We start from the raw sequence: 26,590 nt of genomic DNA, 5'->3' as shown, positions 1-26,590 counted from the left end.
CGCCGATAGGGACTAACGGGGGATCGTTGAGGCGAAAAATCGGTGTAGCGAGTCTCCTCGTTTCCTCGTGCGATGTGCCAATTCATCGAACCAATTCCGTCTGATTGCAGTCGGATTGCAACCGGTACACTAAGGTGCGCGGAGGCCGTTCGTCCTCTGCGCCGTTGCACAAAACGCACAAAGTCAGTCAGGGCAAGTCCGAGTCGGAGGAATACGACACCCTGGGCTCGGACAGCGACACGGAAGTCGGGACCAGCAGCCGAACCGAGTCTTCCAATCACCTCGTCGATTCGCACCACTCGGTGTCTGCGGCCGACTCGCGTGTCCACAGTATGCAATCTTTCATCCTTCTAAATCGGTTTAAAACGCCTTCTCTCTTCTCTCACTTTCTTTCACTTCTGTCTGGGTCCGTCTGGTTGGCTCGATCCTTTTCATCGCCTGCTCCGAGCCCCGACCTCGGTGCCCTTCCGTCTGCCAGACGAAAGGGAACGAGGGAGGAGCGGGAAGCGTCGCGAGGTTCTCCACGCACCGCAACACCACCGGAAGTCCGTTCCCGTTGCCTGTCTACGTTCGTTAGAATGCACCGATAATGTGACCGAGCATATCACAAAAGCTTGTTGTGTTGTCGTGAGACTATGGAACGGAATCGGGGGAGAGATACAGAGAACGTTTCTTTCGAGGATGCTCGTATCATTCGTTGAGGGAAATCGGCCCGTTTTCTGTTTCCAGACTTCCTGTACCATGGACCAGAATCTAGCACGTCTACGGAACCCTCACCGATTTTTGAGAGAAAATCGTTTCCTGGAAGGGGAAGACCCAAGTAAGTCTCGGCGCGGTATTCGTTCGCGTTGCGAACGGAAGTACAGAGAGATGGAAGTAATTAACGGTGGTCGGTCCATCAGGATGTTACAGCTGGCGCGTCATACCACCGAGGAGACCCGTTCCAACTTCGGCCCACTCTCCGGGTTTGGCAATTCCAAGCACCAGTCGAGCAGTCGGGACCAGGAGCGTGACGGATCAGGAAACCTGTTCATCCCCAAGCTGGACCCACCCACGGGCTTCTCCGACGCGTTTGAGCTAAGCGAGGCCGAGTGCGACCTCGATCGCGGCCACACCAGCCAACGAAACGTCCGTGACTTCGTAATCGCGGTGTAAATAAGTGTACAACCTATGGTGAACCTCCATAACGATGCTGCGCGACTCTTCCGAACCGCTATGAACGAAAAACCCCATTCTAACTATCTCGATGTAAAAAAAAAAAAGAAAAAAACACAAAACCGTGGTCCGTCTTTCGTTAATTATATCGGCCGAGCCATCTATCAAGCGGCCGCTGAACGACTGCGCACTCTCCCTGTTCGTGTTCCTGGCCTACGTCGATGGAAACGTGCCGACCGTAGTCCTATAAAACGTACTGACTCGACGATGTGTTCTTCGAACTGCCATTTGGTTCTTCGTTCTGATATTTTTCATCCGAGGGACTGCGACTTAATCGTATCGATACCGATCAGGATGTCTCGATTGCGATCTGCGTTTTAAAACGTCCCAGAGAACCGTATCGATCGAATTTATCGACTGCCATTTTCGTTTCGAATAGAGATTATTATTCTATAAGAAGTTTTACTTATCCTGTTCCGGGAAAGTAGTTTGATTTCCCTGCAGGATATCGAAGTAAAGTTTGATATTGTTACTCGAATTCGACCATGACGTCACTTTGAGTCTGTTTTACGGGAAGACTGCGTCAGACTATTATACTTGACTGTAAGTAATTTAAGGGGTGGACCAACGTCTGCCTGCAAGAGACTCCTATTACCTTTATTCGTAAATAAGTAACGTCGATTAATACGAATCGTCCTATCGTTAAGACTACGTTACAGCTGCGTCATCATGGTCAGACGAGTTTCATTATATCAAGTGCATATCCCGAGCGAGCAATACGCTATTTGTTAACGAGTTTACTTGGTCTTCCAATTTCGTAGATCGTTCTCTAATCTACTGATTTCACTGTCGTCCTTCCGAAACGCGAACGGATGTCATACGCTCATTGTCAGCTAGAAACGATTCACGCGATCGCCTCCTAACGAAGACAGCGTGCGTGGATGTTTCCCCATGAGGAGTGTGTTATACGTGTGTATAAATAAATAAAAAATCCTACGATGCTAGGCGAAGAAAAAAAGAAAACAATGATGTTCGTCGTTGTCATCAGTGTCGTTTCAATTAATGAGAGACTGAAATGTTAGTAGCAACGTTGTAGAATAAACTTAATTCATTGAACGAAAAAAGGAATCGCTCTTATTGTCTGTAAGATGTCTGTACTACCGTGTTAACTGTACGTACTTGTACCTCGATCAAGAAGGAAATCAAAGGAGGTAGAAGTATCGAAGAGAAACGATGTTGTCCCCGCGTTCTCGAAACCGTGCGTCGATTAACGATCGACGGACCGATCCGATATGATAAGGACAAACCGACAGAGAAAAATGATTATTCGATCGTCGTTAAACAAAGAAAACGCACCCATCGAGTCTATACATGTGTTGCCCATCGAATCAGTTCACTGTACAACTAATCGATCGTTCACGCTCGGCAATGTGACGGCGATTTTTGAGTCTCGTGCTCTATCCCTCTCTCGTTATGTCGGAAGCCAGTGGTTCTAATCATGTGATACCACGGGCGACGAAAGAAGAGATATCGATCTGTTGACAAATCGTATACTTTATAATATATGAAGAATGATTTACCACGAAATTCGTACTATTGTGTTTTAGACGACTTTAGATTGTTTATATTCTATTTACTTTGTAAAATATACAACACTAATTCCATAATGGAATCGCCGTCTCTTAATTACTCCTCTCCTCCAATTATCTCGATCAAAAGGCGCGAAAGTATATAACTCTGGAACCCAAAGAATCTTCCTACGCCATGGTAGGCTTTCCCTTTTGAATTACAGTATTCCATTTCATTGCACGAACTCAGATAAAAGCCGCGAGAGCACGGAAGCCCTTTCGCAAACGCGTCGATCGATCGCGCTCCGTCCTCTTCCTGATCGTCGATTCGAATATGCAAAAGGAGCAATGCGGGACGCGTCGGAGGGTCGCAGAATCCTCGATATGCCGCTCGAAGCGATGGAAGGGGTATGGACCGGTGAGGGTCGAAGAGGGTTGCTGGGCATGCGCCGACGTTCCGTTTCCTCTCAGATACTATGAGCGGTGGTGTCTACGGTGGAGGTGTGTGCTACGCGATCCGTGCTTTTCTCATGAAAAATGTGGTTAGTTCGACGGGTGTCGGTTTAAATGTTTCGATTTTTCTGCAGACGAGGTCGGCGCTATCATCTTCGATGTTGGACACCAGAGCCTTCGCGTTGGTTATGGCGGGGAAGACACACCGAAAGCCGAAATTCCGACCACCCTCGGTATATGGGAGGACACCATCGAAACACCAGACGGCAATCAGACCGTCAGGAAGCATTACAACATCGATGTCACGGCAATTCAAGTGCGAAAGAAGGGTAATCGTCTCTGATCGTAATCTTGTAAACAGAGGAATGCCATTAAGTTCAATCACCTGACCCTCGATTCCCTCTTTATTTCAAATTTGATTACGGGGTAGCGTTATAAAATCCAATTTCCTTCATGGTATTATAGAATCGAAGTCAATCCACAAGTGTATCATTGCAACTATAGCGATACAAACTTCGATATCCTGGTACCCTTGTTAGTAAACTTCTAAACATACTCAGATTGTGAAGTACAACAATTTCCTCAGTCTCTAATTCAATTGTGTTTTTTCTAGATATGGATTTGATTAGTCTAATGCAAGATGGCATGATCGAAGGCTGGGATATGTTCGAACGTCTCACAGAGTACACCTACAAGCAGCGTCTACATGCCTTGCCAGAGCACCATCCGATCCTGATGACCGAATGTCCCTGGAACACTAGGCTGAAGCGGGAAAAGCTTCTAGAGTTGATGTTCGAGAAGTTCAACGTTCCAGCGATGTACATTTGCAAGAATGCTGTTCTAGCTGCATATGCAAACGGCAGATCAACGGCCATGGTCGTCGACAGCGGTGCAACTCACACGAGCGCGGTCCCTGTGCACGACGGTTATGTCATCACTCAAGGAATCGTGAAAAGTCCCCTAGGCGGTGACTTCATCACGATGCAATGCAGGCAATTCTTCGAGGAGAAGGATATCGAGCTGACGCCTGCCTGCCTGGTCGCCAGTAAAGGCAGATATCTTTTTTAATCATCATACATCGTAACTAGAGTCATAGATACCCTGTGCTTTGTGATACACCGAGCAGGAGACTAATTTCTGACTCAACGACGTATATGGTACACGTGAAGCTACTTCCTCTTCTATTTTCGACTGTGCCACAAATAACGCGACACACCGTGTAATTCAATTGACGTCGGCATTGATGCACAAGTTAAATATTGACTTCAATTGACGCCAGCCCCGTAATAAGTATAACTCTGGCATAAAAGGGAATGTTTAGTACCATCGTTGAACGATGTATGTTAAGTCACAAAAGGGGCCAGTTAATCCTGTCAGTAGGCATTTTGAGCGATGAACGCGCGCTGTGTGCAGAGCACTTGAGTCATAATACGTTGATTGCACGCATTGAACGTCCGTGCGTCTATACCGCACGCGCTGGACAGATTTACTGAACACTTAGAGCCACTTACACCGCCGAAAGGATTTATAAGTATTTACGTTCCGATGTTTTTTTCTAAACGGACGTATCAGAAGCAGGGACTACCTTGTTCTCTTGTTTATTGCTCTTATTGCTGGAGTCTGACCTACATGGTCGATTATCAAGTTCTTTGGAGAAACATGTTAATCAGGAAAGTAACTTGAAAGCGTTGCAGTAGTCTACACCCATGTTTCTATGGACATTTTTACACTATATCTATTGGAGCTTCTATAAAAGAATTATTATTAAATCTAATAACGTTGTTCACTGTAGATGTGGTAAGGGAAAGAGAAACACCACGTTGGACCAGAAGACCAGGCCCACAGCCATCGTCTTCCTGGCTCAGCTACATGGTCCGAGAGCTGCTTCAGGACTTCCAGATGAACGTCTTGCAAGTCTCAGACAGTCCATACGACGAGGACGTGGCCAACACCCTGCCGATGAAACACTATGAATTCCCAACTGGGTATAACGACGACTTTGGCTCGGTTAGACTGATGATTCCCGAAGCCTTATTCGACCCTAGCAACGTGAAAGGTGTTGGCGCCAGTATCCTTGGCGTAGGTCCGCTCGTCACGACCAGCGTGGGCATGTGTGACATGGACATCAGACCTGTACGTATCTCGTCTAGCTTCTATTTGTAATATTCGAGAACTTCGACGGAAAGTTTCAAAATAAATTTGTATTCTATCAGAGTTTGTATGGGAGCGTCGTTGTCACTGGTGGCAACTCTTGCCTACAAGGCTTTAGCGAAAGACTGAACCGTGATTTAGCCAGCAAAACTCCGCCGGTGAGTGGTTCTTAGAAGATGTAGAAGTGATGACTTTCATACTGATTTGCTCCATTTCGCAGAGTATGAGACTGAAAATAATTAGCGCGAATAGCTCCAGCGAGCGTCGCTACGGTGCCTGGATCGGAGGATCGATCCTCAGCTCTCTTGGATCCTTCCAGCAGATGTGGCTGTCACGACAAGAATACGAGGAGTCTGGGAAGCTCATTCTAGAGCGATGCGCGTAACAGCCTAATTGCGCACAAAGTGAATCAAAATTATTACATATAGTTATTTCTACAAAGTGTCCGTCGTTTGTACGTGCAGCTTTTGTTTCACTTTATAGTGGTCTTTTACCAGCTTACTTTTCGAGAGGATTTTTAAGAACTCTAAGGCCAAAATGAGACAATATGAGCAACTGATATCGAACGATTTTAGGAGACGTAGGGATTTAGAGTAATTTTAAAGGGGTGAATGTCGAATATGAAATTAAATCTAAACTTCGTGAAACTTGTAAGAAAAGTTTGTGTCGGGCTTCTAACTAAACATAAGAAATGCACAGTTCCTAACTGCTCGAAACCAGTTCGCGTTTACGTTGGCCTTGATTTCGATAAGCTTAACGCAAATTTGCATTGGATAACATTGAATAAGAGCAATTTTGAAAAATGATTTTATCGTTTATTTTCGACGCAATCGTAACGAGCGTTACACGCTTGAACAATCGTTTTTTCTACACTTTTTTACGATTCGCTGTTCAAAAAAAGTAATTGTATGAGAAAATCATGAACCGTGACGTAGAGATTTTAATACACCTGGAGCAGTTCCATTTCCACAACGATGAAAAATATATTATGGCGTAATAAACGATATAATATCTCGTATATAAATATACACATCTATACATATATGTATATATCACGCTGTATATACATATATATGTTCTGTGAATGTAGTAACATTACTATCGCTATTATCACATATACAATATGTATATCAGGAAGAGGTGAATTATTTTGATAAAGAAAAAAAACCTTTCACGAAGGCGAGTCGAAGAGCTGTTCGACTAAATGTTACACGATCGTTGAAATTGATTGGTCCTCTTGTTTCCTTGACACGCCAATAATACATTCGCGTGCTCGAACGACACCTTTTTTGAAAGGAATGTTATGAAGCTTATGGGATAACTCGACATAAAAAACACTGTGAAAAAATTAAGAGAAAATTTTAACCATAAATGAAACTGAACACGAAAAAAGCTGAAAAAGAGAAATAATCGTCGCAAAGAATCTGTGAAGCCATTCTCAACTTCACCTGCAATCGAGCACTATTAGAAAAGCAAATCACGCGTGTCTAAACGTGAGTGGAGCAAAGAGTCGTAATCAAATTCGCTGATTTTATCTGCCGGAGAAGAGGCCTACAACACGTGGTGAATGATCATCTGTTACGTTAATTATAAATACTGTCGTTCTTATCGCCGCAAACGAGGTATAATACAGCGGCATAAAATCTTAACAACTAAAATATACGAAACGCTTGCATAACCATAGTCACAAATGCTTAAGTTGCGTTTACAAATTCGCTACTATACCCGACTACGAGACCGCGTACATCTTCAAATATACGCACACGATCATGAAAAGAGAATCTCGTATCAACTGAACGACGCTTCGTCGAAATTATTTCGAGCCAGTTTTCTCAAACGCACAGCAAAACGAGCGTATCGAACGCAACCGTCCTTCTTCGCGTTTCTTCTTTTTTATAAGGATAGTCCTGTTCCTAGTCTTTTAAATATTTGTACCAAATAAAATCTCAGAACGATCGAACTTACAATCTAGTAAATTGAATTTCATTCAGGAACACTTGTTGAATTACGCATGATCCTTTCCGCTTTCTCAACGACATCTGTACGGTTCAAATCCAACGAAAGGCCAACTGACTAACAGACAGGTGGGAAAACGAGAACACTGTGATCCTCTGGTCCTCCTTCCCAGGCTGCGTTTACTCTTCTGAGAGGAGTGCCCTCTTTCCTTCTCTACCACTAAAAGAGGAGTTAACGTAAACGAGGTATCAAGCGGATTATCGTAGCACTAACGAGCGCTGTAGAACTTGACGGCATTATATGCCCTAAACGGTTACAAGTGTAACTGTTAGCGTTATCAGTGTTATCGAGGCTGTGACGGATGTATCGAAGAAGACTCGGTAACAAATGTTCTTCATAGCGCACAGTTCGCACCAGTCCCAGCGATTGAATACTATTTCTTGGAAGTCTTCTAGCTGCCCACTCGAGATGGTTGTGGCATCCTGCAGATGGAATTGTGAACTGGCATTGATAGCCACCCTGCTAACGCAATGCCAATAGAATCAGCCATCGTGGCAATTCCTAGCGAGATTTTGCGATCCGCCCTTGGAATCTGCAAAAGGAGCACGATCGTTCATCTCTTTCCTTAACAAGAATGATATTGCACTGTGAAATGCCTTTGTATTACCTCGGTGGACATTCGATAAAACGTGTTGACGTATGCCCCACCTCCCAGAAGGCCCTCCCATAAAACGAAGGCGAAGACGATCCAAATGCTGGGCATGTAATAGTACAAAGTCTCGAAGAGCAGAATGATCACATTGATAAACTGAAACAAACATCGATAGATCGGTAAGCACGTGCTCGATTGCTCTGGAGGAGGGATCGTGTGTAACAAGAGCAAACACACTTAATCGATCACGCTGTTACCTGCAAAACAGCCATGATCCAAATTTTGTTAATCGTAACAAGATTGACGGACGATCTCGATATAAATACTCCGATCTGATAGTCCACCTGGAGCCAGCGGTACTGCTCGGCGTGTGTTAACCAAATGCCATCGAATTCGATGAGTTCGTACTGTAAATTACATTTTAATGCATCGTTGAAAACAACTGTTACCTCATACATTCTTGCTTGCATAAATTAACTACTGCAACGCTATTACGATCATCCGGCGCGATTTTGCAATTCCACGTAATAGTGTTACAGCAGACTAAGTATATGAAAGCACACATTTATAATCAGCGTGAAAGAAAAACAACAGAAGCGACAGTGTAAAGAGGCGAGGATAGATTGTCTACAAAAGCGCTTGGAACAAAAGGGCATTACCAATCCTTGGTTAATGAAATATTCGAAGAAGTACACGAGTCCGAGTGGTATCATATACTTCAGCAAGCCGGGTACCAGATTGATCTTTTCTTTAAAGCTCTTCCTAGGAACCTCAATGATCTGCTCTTGGCTGTCGATACCATTCTTAGTAATCGGGATACTGGACTGCGGCGGATGGACCAGAACCAACCAGAAAGTGATTCCTTGTATGATCGGTACGATTATCATAACTAATAATGTATCTTCGTTGCTCAACCACATGGTAAGGGAGGCATAAGAGAGCGCACCAATTATTCCGGCGCCTCCTGTACCGGAAGACCATGTCGAGATTACTTGTCTGCGAAATAACGAATGGCCTTCAGTTATCGGAGCAATGGTAATGTTTAATAAAAGAAAGGGGGAAAAGGAATTCGACATACAGCTGTGACAGTAACATGTGTGTAAAAAAAAGAAACAGTTTCACTAGTTATCGATTTCATACCGTCCCGTTTTAATTAATTACTGAGGAACTATTGGCGTTATACAAAGACCGATCGCGTTATACAAAGGCACGTCTCGAGCACGTGTTATCATCGAGAGCGTATCATACGGTGAAGTTTTACAACGGCAAGGTTAACTGTTAGTAAAGAAAGAAAGAGAGACAGAAAAAGAGAAAGAGTGGCGGGGAATAGATTATAATTAACAGTTATTACACATAAGTACAAACGTACCTCGTGCTTGCAACTAGTTTTTCAGAATCCCCTACTGTACTTTTTTTATCTTATTTTCGTATTAGTTCTACCACGATGTTTTGTTTATAATGCTTTTTTTCTCTACTTTTAAACATTGGATGGCCACGCTGCCGACGGCAGTTATCTTATCGCTACATTTTTTTCTGGAACAATTGTCTAAATTGTCAATACATATATATTGCTGGCAATATACCTGCATCAACAGTACTTAGGTCGCTTTCTTTACACATTTTTCTCTACATTCGTTCGTTTACTTTACTGCATTACTTAGCTTTATTGCTCTCTTATACACACACGCTGTGATCCTCGAGCACCCGCTAAGACCAAGACATACGTTAAATTATTATCGGTCTATGTAAAAGTGAGTGTAGTAGGGATGAACGGAAACTCACCGCGTGCATCTCTACCGTCTCGACACTAATACGCGCGTAAACGAACGCCAGATTCTGAAACGACCAAACGTAAATCGCGGCTACTAAAGAGATTCCTTCTGCTCGCAAGGGAAGATAATGAAAAAAAGAAAGAGATTTTCTGTACATAACGAATGTCGGAAAAAGGAAAGAGAGAAACGACATCCGTAGCGACTGTCCGCAAATCAATACATGGAAGAATAACAAGAGGGATATACTTACTTCGGATACTGGTGGCTGTAACTGAGCAGCGTAACTTCTCCCAAACCGGAAGAGAGTGACGTTATAACGACGCCTATAATGGCAAGCCATTCAGTAGTGCTCAACGACACCACGATGAATCCTGCAGCGGAAAATAACACACAGGTAGCCAGTCGAGCACTGTAATTAACGATTCGATTAATCGATTAGCGTTTCATTCACGGGAAATAGCGACGTGCCCGCGGAGGGGCACGACTCCGGAGATGATCCGTCCCCCGAAACCTTCAATGCCCAAAGAAAGCAACATTCAAACAAATGACGAAAGAGGACACGCGTGATGAGTCGCGAAACCGGTAGAATATGTTAATTAATCGCGATCCTGTCTAAACGAGATACACAAAATGTGCAACAGAGATGTTCCAAGACGATTTAAATCCCAATCATCCTCGAAAGTCCCAGTTTCATTCTCGAAAGTTCTGTGTACACACAGATGACTAATCTGTGAAAATTTAGCCCATGAAAACACGTCGACGATAAGATAACACGTGTCGCGTTTTACATCTGCTAGGGGAAACCAGAACGATTAAGCGCATCAGATAACAAGATTCACGACAATGCATCATGACACACTATCTTCGCGGCCCATATCGATTCCTAATCGATCGAATCTACTAACAATAATTATAGATTGCGAGATCGTTTTTGACCCTTCTCTCGAAATAAGCTCTTGACTTCGAATCAGTGCTCACTGGCTTAATTTCTGGCAACAATTTGTGCAATGTCCAATGATGTGTGAGAAAAAAAAGTAAACAAATCTTGATACTCACTGTACATAAAATGGTAGGAACGGTGTAATTACTTTAACCACCAGTGAAGGCAAGATATCCGCCAGTAGAATGGCACCGGTGGACAGTGTGTTGCAGGATCGGATTCCTGTGGTATTTACCATTGTACCATTCGTGTGAACCTCGCCAGTGTCCTTAACATAGGAAAACGAACACGGGAAGCGGGAAAGAAAAGAAAATGATTGATTAATGCTCCATTTCCGATGTAAAAGGTCATTGCGTAAAGACCGAAAGTTAGCTTCTTTATTATTTGCCTATAATTCGGCTGGTCAGTGTTCACCGCGAACACTATCGGCGGCAGTATCTCTTTTCACGGACATTACCACCTTGAATGAGGTGAATACTAATTTCCGTTGTTGGTTCGCAGCTTACGTAAGCGAATCGCGTTCCGAGAGCGTCGTATCGCGATCGGTGAGGAAGAGAAGGCTGAAGGTAGGGGAAAGGATTCTATTATACAATGCAAGTTGTGTCACGTATAGTTTTGCAGATGACATAATGAAAATTCTTGATTACGAGAATCTGAACCCGCTTTGAAGTCGTTACTCAGCTTAATTGCCCTCTACTTTAACAACTTTTCCTCTTTTCCCCTCAGCATGCTCGTTTCGCGCGAGTTGGTGTGAAGATCGCAGTAAATGTCGTTAAATGACGCCGCTAATCATCGAGGTGCCAGTTTGTCGCCTCAGCACAGTGTAATGAAGCAAGTTAATTAAATTGTATAGTTGTACAACGCGTGGGATCCGAGTTAAATGACTCTGCGGCGTTTGATTCCTGGAATGTGCCCACGTACCGATGTCATGTACTCTGCTATCTATCGGAAGCACATTTTGTTTTTCACTTGAACATGTGAAGGAAAAATTTCTGCATCGATTTCACCGAAACTTCTGCGATAAACTTCCGCGATAAACTTCTTAAAATACCTCTCGTCATTGAGCCTAATTACCCGTTGTCTAAAGTTCTTGGCATTTCGAATATGCATAAGGGAAGCGATAATAGTACATAAAAAACAATGAAACGTTAAAATGGCGTAAAAGAAGCAACAGTGGTTTTGGTTTTCAGGATGAACGGTTGCACGTGTTCACGATTCATCTATTCAAGCTGAGAATTTAATCTACAAAATAATAAAAAACCGCTTATTCAGTTAACGACTCGATATCGGATTCCGTCGATGTTTATAAAATTTGTTTCCCTATTTAGAAAACTGATGTTTCAAAATATATCGAGGAAAAAAAATCAACCCCTAATGGTTCCCATAAAAATGTCATCGTGGAATACTTGGAATCTAATGGAAACGTAGCTACATGGGTGGAAGTAGGGATGCCGTGTCGACCAATAGTGTCGCAACAGTTTAAATCTGACCGAAGAGTAGCCAGTTAAAAAAGAGAACTGATAGTTCGACCAATTAAAGCTATTCTAGGAGTATATCCCGACGATTTCGCAAACTTTTCCACTGACCCATGGATCCCCTTGCAATCGGAGTATCTTCGGGTGACAGCAAGAATCAAATCGATACAAGGACCTAATCGCAGTTCTGTAACACGGTGCGATGGCTTAGTGAGTCACCGGCTGACTGAATACTGCAAAGCGTGAACATAGGTCTCGTTACACTTCAGCAACTCTATCAATTTAGAACGAATGCCTTTATCCGATCGCTACCGACACGTGTCGCAATTGTCTTCTGTCGTTTATTGTCGTGGGCAAACACAGGAGTCTCGGAAAACTTCCAAGGCGTCCTGTGAAGCACGTCACAAATTGCGCGCTATGTCGCAATCGCCAGATTTGCTGACCGAAAATGAATGGTGAATGATGAGCGAGGACGCGATTGGTTGTCGAAAATAGGCTGGTCAAAGGTGGCCTTGATGTCGCGGAGATTGAAAGAAATAAATCGATCCATTTGAGAACAAAGTTACGTCATCATTAATGATTAATATCCCAAGATTCTTTTAGTTTAATTTTGGAGTAAGCAATTTTCAATTCTTGACTATACTGCTTATGATACACATGAAAATAGTATGTATAAAAACAACTGATAAAGTATGAGTATTTTTAACAATCCTAATACTTGTACCGTGTGTTGAAAACGATACAGAGCGTGTAAGTCAACGACGCGTAACAATGCAGCGAAATTGACCACGGAAGGCCACTCAGAGTCGCCTTAAGTCACGACCATGTCGTAATGAGAAATGGGTGAAACAACCGATTCCACAGGAATCTACGAACCGTCCACTAAGCGGATTCTTCAAATATAATCATCTGACTTCATTCCAAAACTAAGCGACTTTAAAAATAGCAGCAATTTGGAAAGCTTCTGTAACATATTGAATTTCATTATTCATTTTTCTACTTTATAATATCCTACTCATTTGATGAAACACAAAAGACAAAAAAGGGGAAGGAGGAAAAAAAGAATCACGTGAAAAGAGATACAACCGTTTTTTCATCCCCTTACTGACTACCCCTCTCCAAGTGAAGCTGATTCACGGACAATCAAATGTACTCACCGATGAAGCAAATTTTTTCTCGAGAATGTCATGGGCCGCACTAAGCATCACCACGTATCCGTAATTGTTACAAAGGCCGAGGACCCAGAAGGCAGCAAGATTGCGCCAACGAGCTCGGACCGCCACAGATTCTTCATCAAACACAACGTTGTTGTGTCGTTCAGAGCTCAATTTAGTCTTCCCCATCTTGGTAACTAAATTCTTATTAGTTTCGTTTTTTACGAACTTCTTGCTCCCCAGGGCAGGGCTCCCCAAGGTATGTTAAATCTAGGTACTTTTCTTTGATTTATTCTTTCAAATATTCTCTGCTCTATTTTCTCCCCTTAAATCCTGCTTTCGTTGACCCTATTTAATAAGTCCTAAATGGAGCACTGGGGGTTTCTAAATCCGTTTTGGAAGTACCGCGGTAAGAAACGATCTTGTTTCTCTCCCTTTCTCAAAGATGACGCACTCCCATTGGCTTTTGAGCGACCCGTATTGCCTATCCGTTGTTTCCTGTCCCTGTCCGTTCGCACTTCTCCTTTTCGAGCGGCTCTAGAGCAGAGTCAGCGCGCGCCAAGCTTCGAGAAACTTCTCTCTTCCTTTCAACGACGCGCGTTTTCTTGGGAAAGGTATGTGGCGGCAGCTAAGGGCTTCAAGCTCTTCGATTTTATCGCTTGACCGGAGCACAAGGTTTTAGTAGCTCATGCCTTCCGATTGAAGGAAAGGTTTCCTCGCGTCGCGATTATTCAGGCCAAAGAAACGGGGTTTCTTCTACCGTTTAACCCGATTCGAGTTTCCGCTCTTTCAGCCTCTTTTTGTCGTCCAAGGAACTATTCGCTCGCAGCGATACGTGTTCCCGTTTCTTGTCAGAGTTCAAAATCAAGGTTTCTGCAGCCTGAAGTCCAAGCAGGCTAATGCAACTAATGGAAGAATGCAAGTAGATAATCCGTCAGAGGAAATTGGCCAAGATATTTACTGTTCCAAGTATTCGTAATCCTCGATTTCCAGGAATTTAATAAGCTAATAGTTTCTTCTGTAGCAGACAAAATCCATACAAATTACGTCACACGAACCGCGACCTACACGAACACAGATATCTCCTTCGTCGAGGACGACGCCGCACGTTCCTCGGGTTCCTTTTTCACCGAGAATGTCTCCCTCCACGTTCTGGAAGAGTCAACAGCAGCGACAGCACCGACGATAGCAGTTGTAGCGGTAACCAAGCTTCGAGAAACTTCTTCCTCGCTTTCTTCACCTGGCTGTTTTCAACGCTGAGCCTCGGTGAATTCTCCTGCTTTCTCGTCTCGAAGTTTACCTCTCCCACGCGAGATACGACCAATATCTTTCTGCTCTCGGTTCGATGAGGTACAATTCAATTCGACTGGTTTCACTCTCTTTTCGTTACTTCTCCCCACCTTGTCTACCCCCACAGAGAACGTTGCTTTATCAGTAGTGAGAACACTCTTTTATCAGTAGTGTTGATCACCTTCTTCGATTCACATAAGACAACGCAAATGGCAAAACAAACGGAATGATGTAAGGCCTTTGCGATTTCTTTCGAGTATTTCTTTAGAAGTGTTTTCGGGTTGATGATGACACCGTGTTAGAATTGCCTGCGTGGGTGAGTTTCCTTAGAAAATCGGTCGTCAAGACGCCTGGCTCTCCAACGAGGAACTGTTAAAACAGGAAAAGCAGCGCGCGAGTCAGCGTCGATTAAAATTGCAGATTCGCTAGGAAAAAGAATCGTAAAAACAAAGCGCTGTCGCTTCGATAAACAGTCCAGCGTGCTTGCCATCGACAGCTAGTTTCGCGGCGACGCTAGATCGCCCACGCCTCCGATGTTGACTTTGATGCTGCTTCGCGAATTACACGCGCCAATCGCTTGCCCGTCCAAGCGGAAATCGCGAGAACCGAATGCGCAAATTCTTAATTATCCATTTCCTGTTTGTTTTCTGTCTTTCGTCACGATTGACTGAAAAGCGTAATTGAATGTTGATCGATAAAAAAATGGCTCAAACGAACCTGATTTTCTTACGGAAACGGAGAACTGGAAGGAGAATCGAGACGTCGGTGACTTTATTTCGACTATTCCGTATTCAGTGTTAGAACGTGATTCTGTTATGTTCACAGAACATCTTTTTAAGTTTCACTACGTTTTAGGGACCTCTCTGGACACATCACGTGTCTCGCCTCGCGTTCCAAAACGTAAAGGATTATTTCGGTCGTAGCGACCTCGAAGCTCGCTGCTTTTGTGACTAGCTACAAAGAGGTTTCGGAGATCTTTTTCGATCAGAAGATCGATTTCTCATCTAGGAGTAATCTACAAGAATTTTTTTAATTATCCATCAGATAAAATAGAGATACAGATAAAAAAGACATCATTTCTGTCTTATCTCATATTCAAAGAAAAAGAAGTACACTCTCCTATCAAAAATAGTTATCGTCAAATTTCTTCTACAATCGCGAATCGGCCTAACGAATGAAGTGTCGTTATCGTAATCACAGTTGCGAGGTTACTGAACATTCACCGCTATTTATCTCTTCCCCTTGGAACCAGCTTCCGCAGAGTTCATTTTCCACGACAGCGTTTCTAGGTCTCTAACTTGGCTCGACTAACATATCTTGACTCGTCAAAGAGTTCATTCGCCTCTGATTGTCAGAAAGTTGGTTGCAGGCGATTATTTCCACGATAACCCAGTCCAAACTGTTTTGCTGTCATATCGCTTCTTTTCCTTTCCCAGAGCACGATCCAAATGACGTTGTTCGACAGTCTCGTGAATGAGACTCGTAAAAAGTGGCGCTAGAGCAATTACTCGACCAAGTCGGCGTGACTTACTCAAGGTTTCACAAAAGCAAATTTTTAAAATTCGTGTTCTCCTAAGTTTTTTCTCTTTGAAATTGAGGGGAATCAAATTGATTTATAGGAATTCCAAATACGGTTGCACGTCGATTATACTCGAACAGAACTGTCTTTGAGTTGATGTAACGTAAACCCTATGAGCAAATAATCTGACACATATGTATTTATTGATTATGAAAGATCAGTTTTTGCGAAACAGTTGATGACATGTGTCATCGTGATTTCGAGAGAAAATATGTAAAAATAGTATTTGACGTCGATTCGGTTGAAGAAACCGCGATTGTAAACATTCAAAGTTTACTAATTATAAATAAAATTATTGGAGACCACGCAAGCGACTGAGCGATATGAGCCTACGACAGGCAGCAATTCCTCGGAAGTCAAAGTCGCATATTTCAGCGCCGAGCGGTAGAGCAAGCGCTCCGAAAGCAGCTGTCGATGCAAAAACGCGCATTACTTAATCAAACACTCACCTACTATATATTACTGCTCCGAAAGCGTCGAGAAGGTCCTGCGTTGTAGCTGATCAGAAAAATTGGAGCTGGAATAAATCTAGAAGTCCTTCGTAAAGGAATAAATATTGTTATCACAAAACACAGATCACAGCAATAGGGACTGAACCTGACGAAACTGTATCACAGAAGGGCAATTAAAGACGCCGAAGAAAAAAGAAGAAACGGAGCCACGGCGATCGCTACTCTCGATTAACCGATCACCGCACTCAACACTGAAAGACTTTAATTGTCCTAAAGAAGAAGTCGATAACTTCTACACGAGCAATCGTAGCTTCTAGAAGAAGTCCGATGCACCAAATCGTAGCGCTGTAAAAGACAATTGACAGCCACTTCGATAGACAATGTACACTCTTTCTCTCGTCCTTCCTTTGGTTCCTTCTATCAGCGTCTAAGTGCGCTCTCTATTTCTCTTGTTAGTCTTTCACACTGTGCGTGCGTTGATAACGCACCCCACGATCGATGATATCGCAGAGAAAGAACTCTGGCTGACTGACTCGTAGCTGCGATCGTAGCACGTGGCTGCCGCGGCGAGTTTCAGCTCCGAAATAAATAAGCTCCAGGCGAAATCAGCGGGTTATAGAGCGGCGACGCAGGCGCCTCAGCTGCGCTCGGCCGATCGGCATAAACATTCCGCTCGCGCGCACTCTGCCCCCGAAGCGTTCCTCCAGAGTAGACTCGAACAGTCGGCTCCTGAACACGAAGCACACTGATTCTTTCTCTCCTTCGTCTTTTTCCTGGTCTCTTTACCTCTTGAATCACAAGCAGCTAAACTCTTCTCAACCTTCGATCGATAGATCGTACCTCCCTACGATGAATTTCCAATACAGTTTTAATAATTACCGATGCATCAACTTTCTAGGAACAATTATATCACTGGTTTAAAATAACCAGGAAGCGCCTACGCGGCCCATGAAGATTCGACTTTCAATCGTGATTCGTATCCTCCCTCTTGGTCACATACCAATGACTTCTGATGATTAAAAACACGCTCTACTGCTACATTATAGAATGTTTCCTCATTAAGTATCTAGTGGACATGTTTATGTCTTAGAAAATGCTGGGTTACATTCCCCATCAGGGTCCTGCCATAGCCTACATAGAGTGAAGCAGGAATAACTTGATAAACAGAAAACGAGCGTCAGGGCAGGTTTCAGTCACGACGAATCCCACACGTCAGGCTGGACACAGCGACCTTGAGCTGCAATTCGTTCCAGGATGGATTTCGCGAGCGCGTCCGCCCAAGAACGCAGGAAACGTCGCGAGAAACGCGAGCCTAGATGGGCTAATTTTTCTTAATTCCGTATCTCGGTGAGCAGGCCCAATTAGCGTGTCACAGTTCGCGACAGACACGTGCAGCACATTTTCCACTCGCACGTTTTCCGTGGCAAGCGAAGGTCGACCCGCGGACACACTAGACAATTGTATCGTGTGCTCGCGTGTCCTTTGTTCGCGGAATTATTCAGAGTGTCAATTACCGCTTACCTGTTGCGCCGCGAGCAAGGGAATGTCGCTAATTTCTCGCGTGGGTGTTCCCAAGCGAAATCGCTGGACGATGATCCCAATAATTAGGCGAACGTAATTCATGCACAACGCTATCGACACAACCGATGACATTGTCCAGTGGCCATTCATCGGTGACCGAACGCCCGCTGGTCAACTGAAAGGAGCGTCGAGGTTCCCCGGGCATCTGGGAAGGTCGCCGTAATTACATTTCCTACAGTTCGGCTTTATTGGTAGGGCAATGTCAAACGATATTAATTCAGAGCGGTACGCTTCCTAGAGAAAACAGTGTCAAGGCTGATGGGAGGCCTTCTTTGCACCGTGCATAATAATATTTTCGTACATTTCGGGGTTCGTAAGAGCTGATGATCTTTCGCCTTTGCTCGCAGAACGCGTCCTGTCGGATGGACAAAAGAGTTTATTCTTCCATCGTTTTCTGTGTAACGAGGAATGACTAATGAAACGACTACGGTCGACGACCTGTACGAAGAAGGCAAAAAATGTCATACTGCGTTACCACACATGCGTCGCTAATTTAATCAATCGTATACTAAATTCTAACACGTATGTCCCTGCTGCGACAAGGTTTAGTCATTTGTATATCTATGGATACCGAGTTAATCACAGTGCGATAATTGAATGTGTAAGTTTCGCAGTACTACAAGGCGCCAGAGAAACCTTCTGTTTCATTCTGTGGTTAAAGAACACATCATCGAGTATCTCCTTGATTATGGCGCACGTTACAGGTGCTGGGAGAGAGGTGTTTAATTTTCTGCAAGACTCAACAACAGGCTGGATAAGATACCTCTGTGCATTCAACTTATTATCAAAAAATGAAGATGCTTAATCGTTTTAATAAACACGTCTCTAAATTCCCATGAAATAGTTAGTAAAGAAGTGAGGCTTGCTTTGCTCCGACTTCTTATCTCTGCTTACAGCAGTTAAGCGCGTAGCACCGCTGCCGACGCAGTTGTCACATTACGATGCTCTATTTCTGAAGCATGCGCAAGGTGTAAACGGATCTCTTCCTATTACCCCCAGAGATTCATCATCCGGTTCTCGCAGAGAGAATGAATTTTCCAAAGCCGCCAGCGTATTTTTAGCCCCGTGACCCGGGGCCTAAGATGCACCGCGAGATGCAGCGTGCAGTCGCGATGCATTCTTTCGACGCCGCGGAGTCGTCCTAGAACGGGACAGCGGTCGTTGCAAAATCGCTCGATTAAGGTCACACTTAATGAAATGTATTAAGCCAATATCTTTTGAAGAAACCAGCGACCGTGGACGTCGCTGTTATCAGAAGATTGAGCGCGCGCTCGCGAGCCGACGCCGCGCGATGGCTATAGAATCCAAAAATAACAACTGGGTCATTTTAGAGTCTCAATAGACGACCAGGGAAACGTCGCGAGTTCTCGGGGTCGTATGTCGTTGTACCGACGCGTCGTCGACGCTGTCGACCCCAAACATTGCGACACACTTGATACAGCTCGTTTCAGACTGATGTTGATACTAATATGCTAAGATGCTAGCTTTTGGCGTTACATATTTCCTGCGACAAAGTCTGAAAAAGAAACATTCCATTCGGAGTGATTCAAGCAGACGAATATCTTCGTCATAAGAGGGGCAGCTATTGTTAACGCAGAGCGACAAGTATTTCTAACGTCGTGTCGCGATAACCCCGCGGAAAGACACGCTATCGAGACAGTATCCTGTTTGGCTGTCAATTTATTGAAGAACTGCTTGATATGAATGTCCTTTGCTGGAAGTCATGAACTTCTTGGACTGCGCATTCTGGCTGCTGCTGAGCACGTGTTTTAGAGAAGTGAGAAATCAATATATTTCTCAACTTCAATTTTTGTTTACTGATATAAAACAAGTAAACAGATTATTTTCGTGGATTTAAAGTATGAGTACTGAGCATACAAGAAAAAAGGTCTAGGACGATTCCGTGTCAATGTACAGGAGAAATGGTGTCATAAACAAATGTTAAACGTTTGTAAGACTATTTATTGCCCGTCACTCAGTAAAGATTGGCAATGTAAAGAAAACGGATAAGTAGGTTTCGCTTGAACGACGTATAAAAACTTAGCCGAGAAAGATAACCACTTCATTTCATTACGATGAATAGCAGGTTTTATATTATAATCGAAATATGACAGGTCAATGCCTGAACTAAAATAGGAACAAAACTATCGTTTGTCTTCTGAGACATAGCGATTATTCTTTGATGAATGAACGCAAGATCTATTGTCAGTAAATACTTTCAATTTTTACAGAGATATAGTTATCGTTCACAATGTTTCGTAGAATATGGAATCCAATAATTGCGCGTTCGAGTTTCGAAAGAAACAAATGCGGAGCTCGTTGTCTGTCGACATAATAATAGTAATTAGGATAATGGACCGACGGGTTCCGGGATGAGATCAATACAAGAGATGATTAACGCGATAAGCGAAACCGATCACAAAACGCAGTTTTTCTATCGAGATTATTTACATTCCTGTCGCCGTGGTTCTTAGAGATATTGCGTGCGCTAAATACCAAAGGTCTTCATGAGCTGATAATAAAGAAACTGTCGGTAGAAAACGCATGTTTGTTATTAAATGTAACGATGTTGCATCACAGCTGCATCGTGCCAAAGATCGATATAATGGCAATTAAGATACGCCACGCCTCATTGGAAATTCACGGATCGTAAGCTCATTAGAAACCCTGTTTCCTTTATCGCAAGGATGCATGTGCATTATGCAAAAGAACGCTGCCACCGCATATGCAACGTTATCTGCTACATATTTGCATCTTATCGGACCTCGAAGAAACACTTCCCCTGACTCATGTATAGGTACATACGTGCGTTATAACACGATTGACGCGATCATCGGTATCACTCTTATCTAATAGTTTTTTTCTTCCAGGATTCATATTGAAACACGTTAAATCGAACAACAAGTGTATTTTTGACGCGTTGCTTCGATGCATTGAAATGCGCTATATTATTAAAGGCTATCATTGAAAAATAGATTTTGCAACGCGAATCGATTAACATGGATTTTCGCGAAGCAAGGAATCGCGATAAAATTGCCAATAATACATGGGAATGTGCAAGTACGAGATTACGTAAAAGACCGTTGACGACACGCGTTTAGAACGAAATCATTCGATCACGGAAGATGAAACAAAAACTGATAATTGTTGCCAACTCTTTGTTGAATGTAAATGCAACCGGAGGAAAAGGTTGCGTAAATGTTTCTGTCTTGCTTTTCGCATATCGACTCAGGAATTCATGGTTGGGAAAACGAAACGGGCTTTCCGAAGATTTACGAGATTTGCGTAGGATGAGCAAGGTAGCGTGACGAACGCGCAATTTTCAAATACTTTTCACGGCGCACAATCTTCAACGTCTGGAATTACAATCGCTACTGACAACGTATCTATTTTTCGTCCATTAGTTGAGAAAGACTGCAATTGGTCTCAATCAACGAATGAACGAAGTTTACACTTAGAAGAAGTTGATTTCAATACGCAGTGCAGTTGTTTTACATATTTTATTAACCTCTTTTAAGAGTAAAGGAAAATACAGTAAATTGTATTTTTATTGAAAGATATTATTTTTGAAAATTTAAAGGATTGAAATTTGAATAATAATGAATTGAAAATATTTGTTATTTCCGAACGAAAATTAAATTTGGCGGTATTTTATATGAGAGTCGATATCTGTATCTCGATAATCGAAGTTCAAAAATTTAAAATTTAAATTCAAATCCACTGTTTTTTCAACTTAATAATCGAGACTAAATTCGATACTGCCAATTTTAATTTTTTAGATAAACAATAAAAAAAGATTTCTAGCCCTTTACGTGTCCTGTTGGAGAAATTTCCATAAATTTTATGGCCTGTTTTTGTCCATGATAACCTTCAGATGACGCGAATGGTAAATAAACTGTCGAATATTTCCGCCAGATGGCGGCTCTTACTTGATTCATAAATTGGACAAATTTTGTAAATAAAATCTAATCAACTATGCACTGTTAGTGCATTGATAAAGCAATTGATAATGCAAAAGCTTTATTACCTACTTAAGAAAATAAATAATTCTTCTACGTAATTTTAAAGTGTATAGTGTCTTGAAGAATTATTACGTTGTATAACCTGTTATTCCTCCTTTTTCCTATAGTACGTAATCAGATTAACCTACAAAATCACATGGTAGAATAAACTATAAACAAACGTCTATCATTTGAGTAACAATGGGTAAAACATCAAAAGACAAACGGGATATTTATTATCGACGAGCTAAAGAAGAAGGATGGAGAGCAAGAAGTGCTTTCAAATTGCTGCAAATAGATAACGAATGTCACATTTTAGATGGTAAAGTAATATTCGTCTGTGTATCAATGTAGCGAAATAATTTGTTTATACTTTAAAACAGGTGTCAATAAAGCTGTGGATTTGTGTGCGGCTCCGGGAAGCTGGAGTCAAGTCCTATCGCGCAGATTAAAGTATATGTTTATATTTGCTTTAAAATTTCTATTAGATCATATGTTACAATTTTAAACACATTTTAATATTTTCATCTGTGTAGTGAAAATTATAAAAAGGCCTTGGAAACAGGAAATGCAGTTCCCCCAAAAATAATTGCAGTCGATTTACAAGCTATGGCTCCACTAGAAGGAGTTATACAAATTCAAGGAGATATCACAAACACTAATACAGCAGAGCAAATTATTGCTTACTTTGATAATGAACAAGCTGATTTGGTAGTTTGTGATGGAGCACCTGATGGTAAATATGCATGTGATGTTCCGTGTTAAGTCACTTGATATTTAACAAATATTTATAACACTAACATGCTCATTGTTTGCAGTTACTGGTCTTCATGACATGGACATTTATATTCAGTCACAGCTGCTTCTAGCTGCTTTAAACATCACAACACATATATTAAGAAAAGGAGGTACATTTGTGGCAAAAATATTTCGGGCCAAGGATGTATCTCTGTTATATGCTCAATTAAAAATATTTTTTCCCTATGTCTATTGCACTAAGCCCACTAGCTCACGAAATTCAAGCATAGAAGCTTTTGTAGTATGCAAAGACTACTCTCCACCTGATGGTTACAAACCTCATATGATGAACCCTCTTTTAACTCACAAACCATGTGACTTCAGTGAACTTACAGGAGTTAATAGGACTATTGTTCCATTTGTTGTTTGTGGTGATTTAAATCAACCTGATTCTGATACGTGTTATCCCCTTGACGTGAGTGATTTATACTTACAATTCTTTTATGAAATTACATTCTATGTTATTTATAATATTTTTCAGTATGAAGGAAAGGAGTACACTTACCATGAACCAGTACAAACACCAATTGATCCCCCCTATGCAGAAGCCTTATCGCTTCTAGGAAACAGAGACACTGATTTCAGGAAAGCTAATGTCAGTGTAGTAATAGATAATCTAAGCTCAATGTCTATCTCAGACTTCAAAAAGCAGGCGAAGGAAAAACGTAAAGGAGCACGTACAAAAAAAACAGAGAAGGTAGAAAGTAAGGAGGATATTATTGACGAAGACTCACTAGGACTCGCTGAATTAATATCCAACACATCATCTGATAAAAAAGATGACAGCAGTGAATAAAAATTTGAAAATACCAATTTTGTTATTATAATTTGTAAATAAAATATTCCAACTTTACACAATTATACAAAATATGTAAAATAAATATAATTTCACATTAAAATAATTTAACATATCATTTTCCCACACCTGCAAAAATGATTGAAATTGATTTTCCTATACATACAAAGTTTGAATCTAATCCGCGGCACAATAATACACGCGTACCCTGTGTACCTTGCTGTAGATTGAAATGAAATAGTAAACATTAGATTGTTCCAGTTGCGGCGACCTCGTCGAAACATGACATCAGTCGAGGTATTTATCAAAAGATTTTCTTCAGGATATGGTATATAGATTTTCGAGCCATTCGTTGTAAAAATTTTGCATTGAACAGAAAAGCCGATCTTGTTGCATCTGCAAGAAAGTGTTCTGCTGCGTTCAATGCCGTGAGAGACATGAGGAGAGCAAACATCCGAATCGACAATTAAACTGTCCACTCTGCAAATCGCATAAACTTCCATTGCAAGCTTTCGAGGACAAATCGTTGTTTTGCCACATAGTGATCGCTCATCTTCCTCTCTACTGCTATTTGTGTGGTGAAACCTTCAAGAAGAGCAAGGATTTAGAGTCCTTCGGTAAGTAGTCCGACTGATTTTTCTTCTCAAGATTCACAAATACCACTCATATAAAAAACGATCTTTGCTATTATATCATGCTAATCAAGATACATGCAAATGGTGGAAGTCTCAGCATCGTCACTCATTAGTCTCAGATTCAAAATCTACATTCAGTACGCCACCGCTGACATTAGAAGGAAAGGATTCGCCCTTAGCTAACGAGTACAATGGCAATTTTGACTCGTTGACCTCTCCTCCAACACTCTACAGAAACACGAGCACGCCTATGGTGGTGGGTCAAAAGAGCACCTTTGACTTTAAAACACCAAGCGCCCCAAATTTCTCCCTAAAGACACCAAAGACCAATTCTGTATCGCTGAAGACAGACCAAACTTGTAGTGGATTTCAAGAAAGTTCAGGGAGTAATTACGCGAGCTTCCCATCCTCCACAAACCAAGGAGAAACTCCATTTCGCTCGCTGTCCTTGAACTGCTTAAGCAAAGACCTTCCAAAAGGTACCTCCAAGAAGTTAGACGTCATGAAGGAGCAGGACCAACCGAATCTCAGTGAGCAGGAAGATAATAACGAGGTCGAGGATATGGAACTGACTGGTGTTGAAAGTGGAGTGCTACCAGAGTCTCAAAGCTTAGAAATAGGCGTACAAAAAGGAAGACGATCAGATTCCTTAAAGAAAGTTCGATTCTCGGACCAATACGATAATATATCAGAGCCTAGCACAGCGGCTGGTTTCAATATGACAGAGAATGAAGAATATTTTGAAGCGTGTGACACGTTATCAGAAATGAGGGAGAATCTCGAAAACTCACAAATCAAAATTTACGAGGAAAATGTGAAAAACGCGGAGAAGGAGAGGAACAGTCCTGATAGGCCCACGATAAATATTAGCCAACAATCTTCTAGTCAATCTTCGAGTTCCTCGCGCGTGCTGATGATGGTGCTCGTGGAAAATAATTCAAATGTTACTACCTCCGAATTGATAGACTCTGGGTTGAAGAAACTGGGACACCTAGCCTCTGGAATTAACTTGTCTGCAAATAACCATAGTTCCCCTGGTAGTAGTAACTCAGTATCAACGACAGTCAATAATTACTACAGTTTTTCCACTCAGGAATCTTATTCACCGCCGAATCAAGTGATCAGCTCTATCCGAAGAGACTCAAACTCTTCATCGAATAGTAGCGATAGCAGCGGTTCTGGAGGATTTCTATCGGCGTTTGCTAATGCAGTGAAAAGTGTTATGCGAAATTTTTCTGGTGAGTATTGTAAATGAATTTAAATTGATGCTTTATCTTGCACAAATGTAACTTTCAGTTTTGTATATACTTCAGGAGTAGGAACTTCGAGAAATATCGAAAGGGAGCACGTTTCTTCGAGATCAGATATTGTCCCAGGACCCTCAACCTCGGACACGTTTAGTCCTATGTCGAGTTTTGCATCTTCCCTTCTAAGAAGACCTGGGAAACGTTCAAGAGATACCCTCGAGACCATATCATCGCCACAAAGGCAACCAGATTACGTAGTTCCCCAAGTCGAAATGAGAAGTCCTCTTGCGAAGCGACATCGTGGATGGTATAAAATTAAAGGAAGAGAACCAATTGCAAGAATGCGAAATCGACTGACGTCTCCGAGAGGGGTGTCTTCGGAGACTCAAGTTTTTCGGCAAGGATCTTTATCTGTTGGTGATACAGTTCTCCCTCTACCATCCAGAGCCCACCAATCAACACAAACGGAATGATAGTTTTAACTTTCCTTGATATAATTTTTAACGATTGATTTCTTGATACTTTTTATCGAAATTTGATGAAAAATATTTGAATATACTATTTTATAATTACACAAATTTATTAAAATGTTTGTATATTGATTGAAGAAATTATGGTTTTGTTTGGTTTACAGTGTATATTATTGTAGTTGGTTGTCTATTTTTTAAATAAAGTATATGTTTGTAAGAAATTAAGTACAATTGTTTTAATAATTTTAAAGTTAGTCTGAGCTACGAAATAACATGCATTACTTACCTTAACACCCACGGAATGAAGGCAGCACGATGAATTACCCAAGAGGTGTCTGCTGAGCCTGAAATAGCAAAAAATGCAAAATATTAGAAAATCAGTGTTCAGAGTTTCGAATTTTGAAGTCCTAAATTGTTTAGTTCTAATCCTGACTGTTAATTTCACTCGTTAATCAATTTCCGAAT

General features: G+C 42.0%; 5 protein-coding genes and 2 long non-coding RNA genes across 8 annotated transcripts in view; 5 read left to right on the top strand and 2 right to left on the bottom strand.

Annotated features, from left to right (window-relative positions):
- Positions 1 to 1,155, top strand: part of LOC143180114 (cell adhesion molecule Dscam2) — an 85,153-nt gene extending 83,998 nt beyond the window's left edge. The window contains exons 23-25 of the mRNA XM_076379647.1: positions 111 to 330; positions 730 to 820; positions 903 to 1,155. Of these exons, the coding sequence (XP_076235762.1) occupies positions 111 to 330; positions 730 to 820; positions 903 to 1,155 (564 nt within the window). The remainder of the gene's footprint in view (positions 1 to 110; positions 331 to 729; positions 821 to 902) is intronic.
- Positions 1,156 to 3,199: 2,044 nt separating this feature from the next.
- On the top strand, positions 3,200 to 5,712 carry LOC143180113 (actin-like protein 6B). Its single transcript, XM_076379646.1, has 6 exons — positions 3,200 to 3,269; positions 3,311 to 3,505; positions 3,790 to 4,227; positions 4,969 to 5,309; positions 5,390 to 5,485; positions 5,548 to 5,712. Exons 1-6 carry the CDS (start codon positions 3,200 to 3,202, stop codon positions 5,710 to 5,712), a joined length of 1,305 nt encoding a protein of 434 aa, XP_076235761.1.
- A 1,475-nt stretch (positions 5,713 to 7,187) lies between these two features.
- Positions 7,188 to 14,374, bottom strand: Cln3 (CLN3 lysosomal/endosomal transmembrane protein, battenin). The gene is made up of 7 exons (XM_076381472.1): positions 13,280 to 14,374; positions 10,764 to 10,915; positions 9,958 to 10,116; positions 8,595 to 8,931; positions 8,193 to 8,342; positions 7,951 to 8,091; positions 7,188 to 7,875 (listed from the first exon to the last, which is right to left on the bottom strand). Exons 1-7 carry the CDS (start codon positions 13,463 to 13,465, stop codon positions 7,735 to 7,737), a joined length of 1,266 nt encoding a protein of 421 aa, XP_076237587.1. The 5' UTR covers positions 13,466 to 14,374; the 3' UTR covers positions 7,188 to 7,734.
- Positions 14,375 to 14,820: 446 nt separating this feature from the next.
- LOC143180112 (uncharacterized) lies at positions 14,821 to 17,674 on the bottom strand. The gene is made up of 6 exons (XR_013002079.1): positions 17,637 to 17,674; positions 17,539 to 17,557; positions 17,477 to 17,491; positions 17,438 to 17,441; positions 16,595 to 17,375; positions 14,821 to 14,935 (listed from the first exon to the last, which is right to left on the bottom strand). It is a non-coding gene; the product is annotated as an uncharacterized LOC143180112 (long non-coding RNA).
- A 3,186-nt stretch (positions 17,675 to 20,860) lies between these two features.
- Positions 20,861 to 21,616, top strand: LOC143180934 (uncharacterized). Its single transcript, XR_013002202.1, has 2 exons — positions 20,861 to 20,975; positions 21,049 to 21,616. It is a non-coding gene; the product is annotated as an uncharacterized LOC143180934 (long non-coding RNA).
- A 617-nt stretch (positions 21,617 to 22,233) lies between these two features.
- Trm7-32 (tRNA methyltransferase 7-32) lies at positions 22,234 to 23,869 on the top strand. 2 transcript variants are annotated; one of them, XM_076380994.1, is made up of 5 exons: positions 22,234 to 22,501; positions 22,563 to 22,632; positions 22,716 to 22,915; positions 22,998 to 23,392; positions 23,459 to 23,869. In XM_076380994.1, the coding sequence occupies exons 1-5, from the start codon at positions 22,381 to 22,383 to the stop codon at positions 23,771 to 23,773; spliced, it is 1,101 nt and encodes a 366-aa protein (XP_076237109.1). In that variant the 5' UTR covers positions 22,234 to 22,380; the 3' UTR covers positions 23,774 to 23,869. The 2 variants fall into 2 exon arrangements, with proteins under 2 accessions (XP_076237109.1, XP_076237110.1); XM_076380995.1 differs by lacking the exon at positions 22,563 to 22,632 and having other exon boundaries at positions 22,377 to 22,501.
- An 81-nt stretch (positions 23,870 to 23,950) lies between these two features.
- LOC143180931 (uncharacterized) lies at positions 23,951 to 26,128 on the top strand. The gene is made up of 4 exons (XM_076380991.1): positions 23,951 to 24,070; positions 24,150 to 24,390; positions 24,480 to 25,646; positions 25,722 to 26,128. The coding sequence occupies exons 1-4, from the start codon at positions 24,056 to 24,058 to the stop codon at positions 26,126 to 26,128; spliced, it is 1,830 nt and encodes a 609-aa protein (XP_076237106.1). The 5' UTR covers positions 23,951 to 24,055.
- Positions 26,129 to 26,590: the final 462 nt, after the last annotated feature.

The sequence above is a fragment of the Calliopsis andreniformis genome, chromosome 6 (genome assembly GCF_051401765.1).
Source record: "Calliopsis andreniformis isolate RMS-2024a chromosome 6, iyCalAndr_principal, whole genome shotgun sequence".
Classification (NCBI taxonomy): Eukaryota; Metazoa; Arthropoda; class Insecta; order Hymenoptera; family Andrenidae; genus Calliopsis; species Calliopsis andreniformis.
Note: the sequence above shows the minus strand (reverse complement) of the source record. Positions and strands in the feature narration are given on the sequence as shown.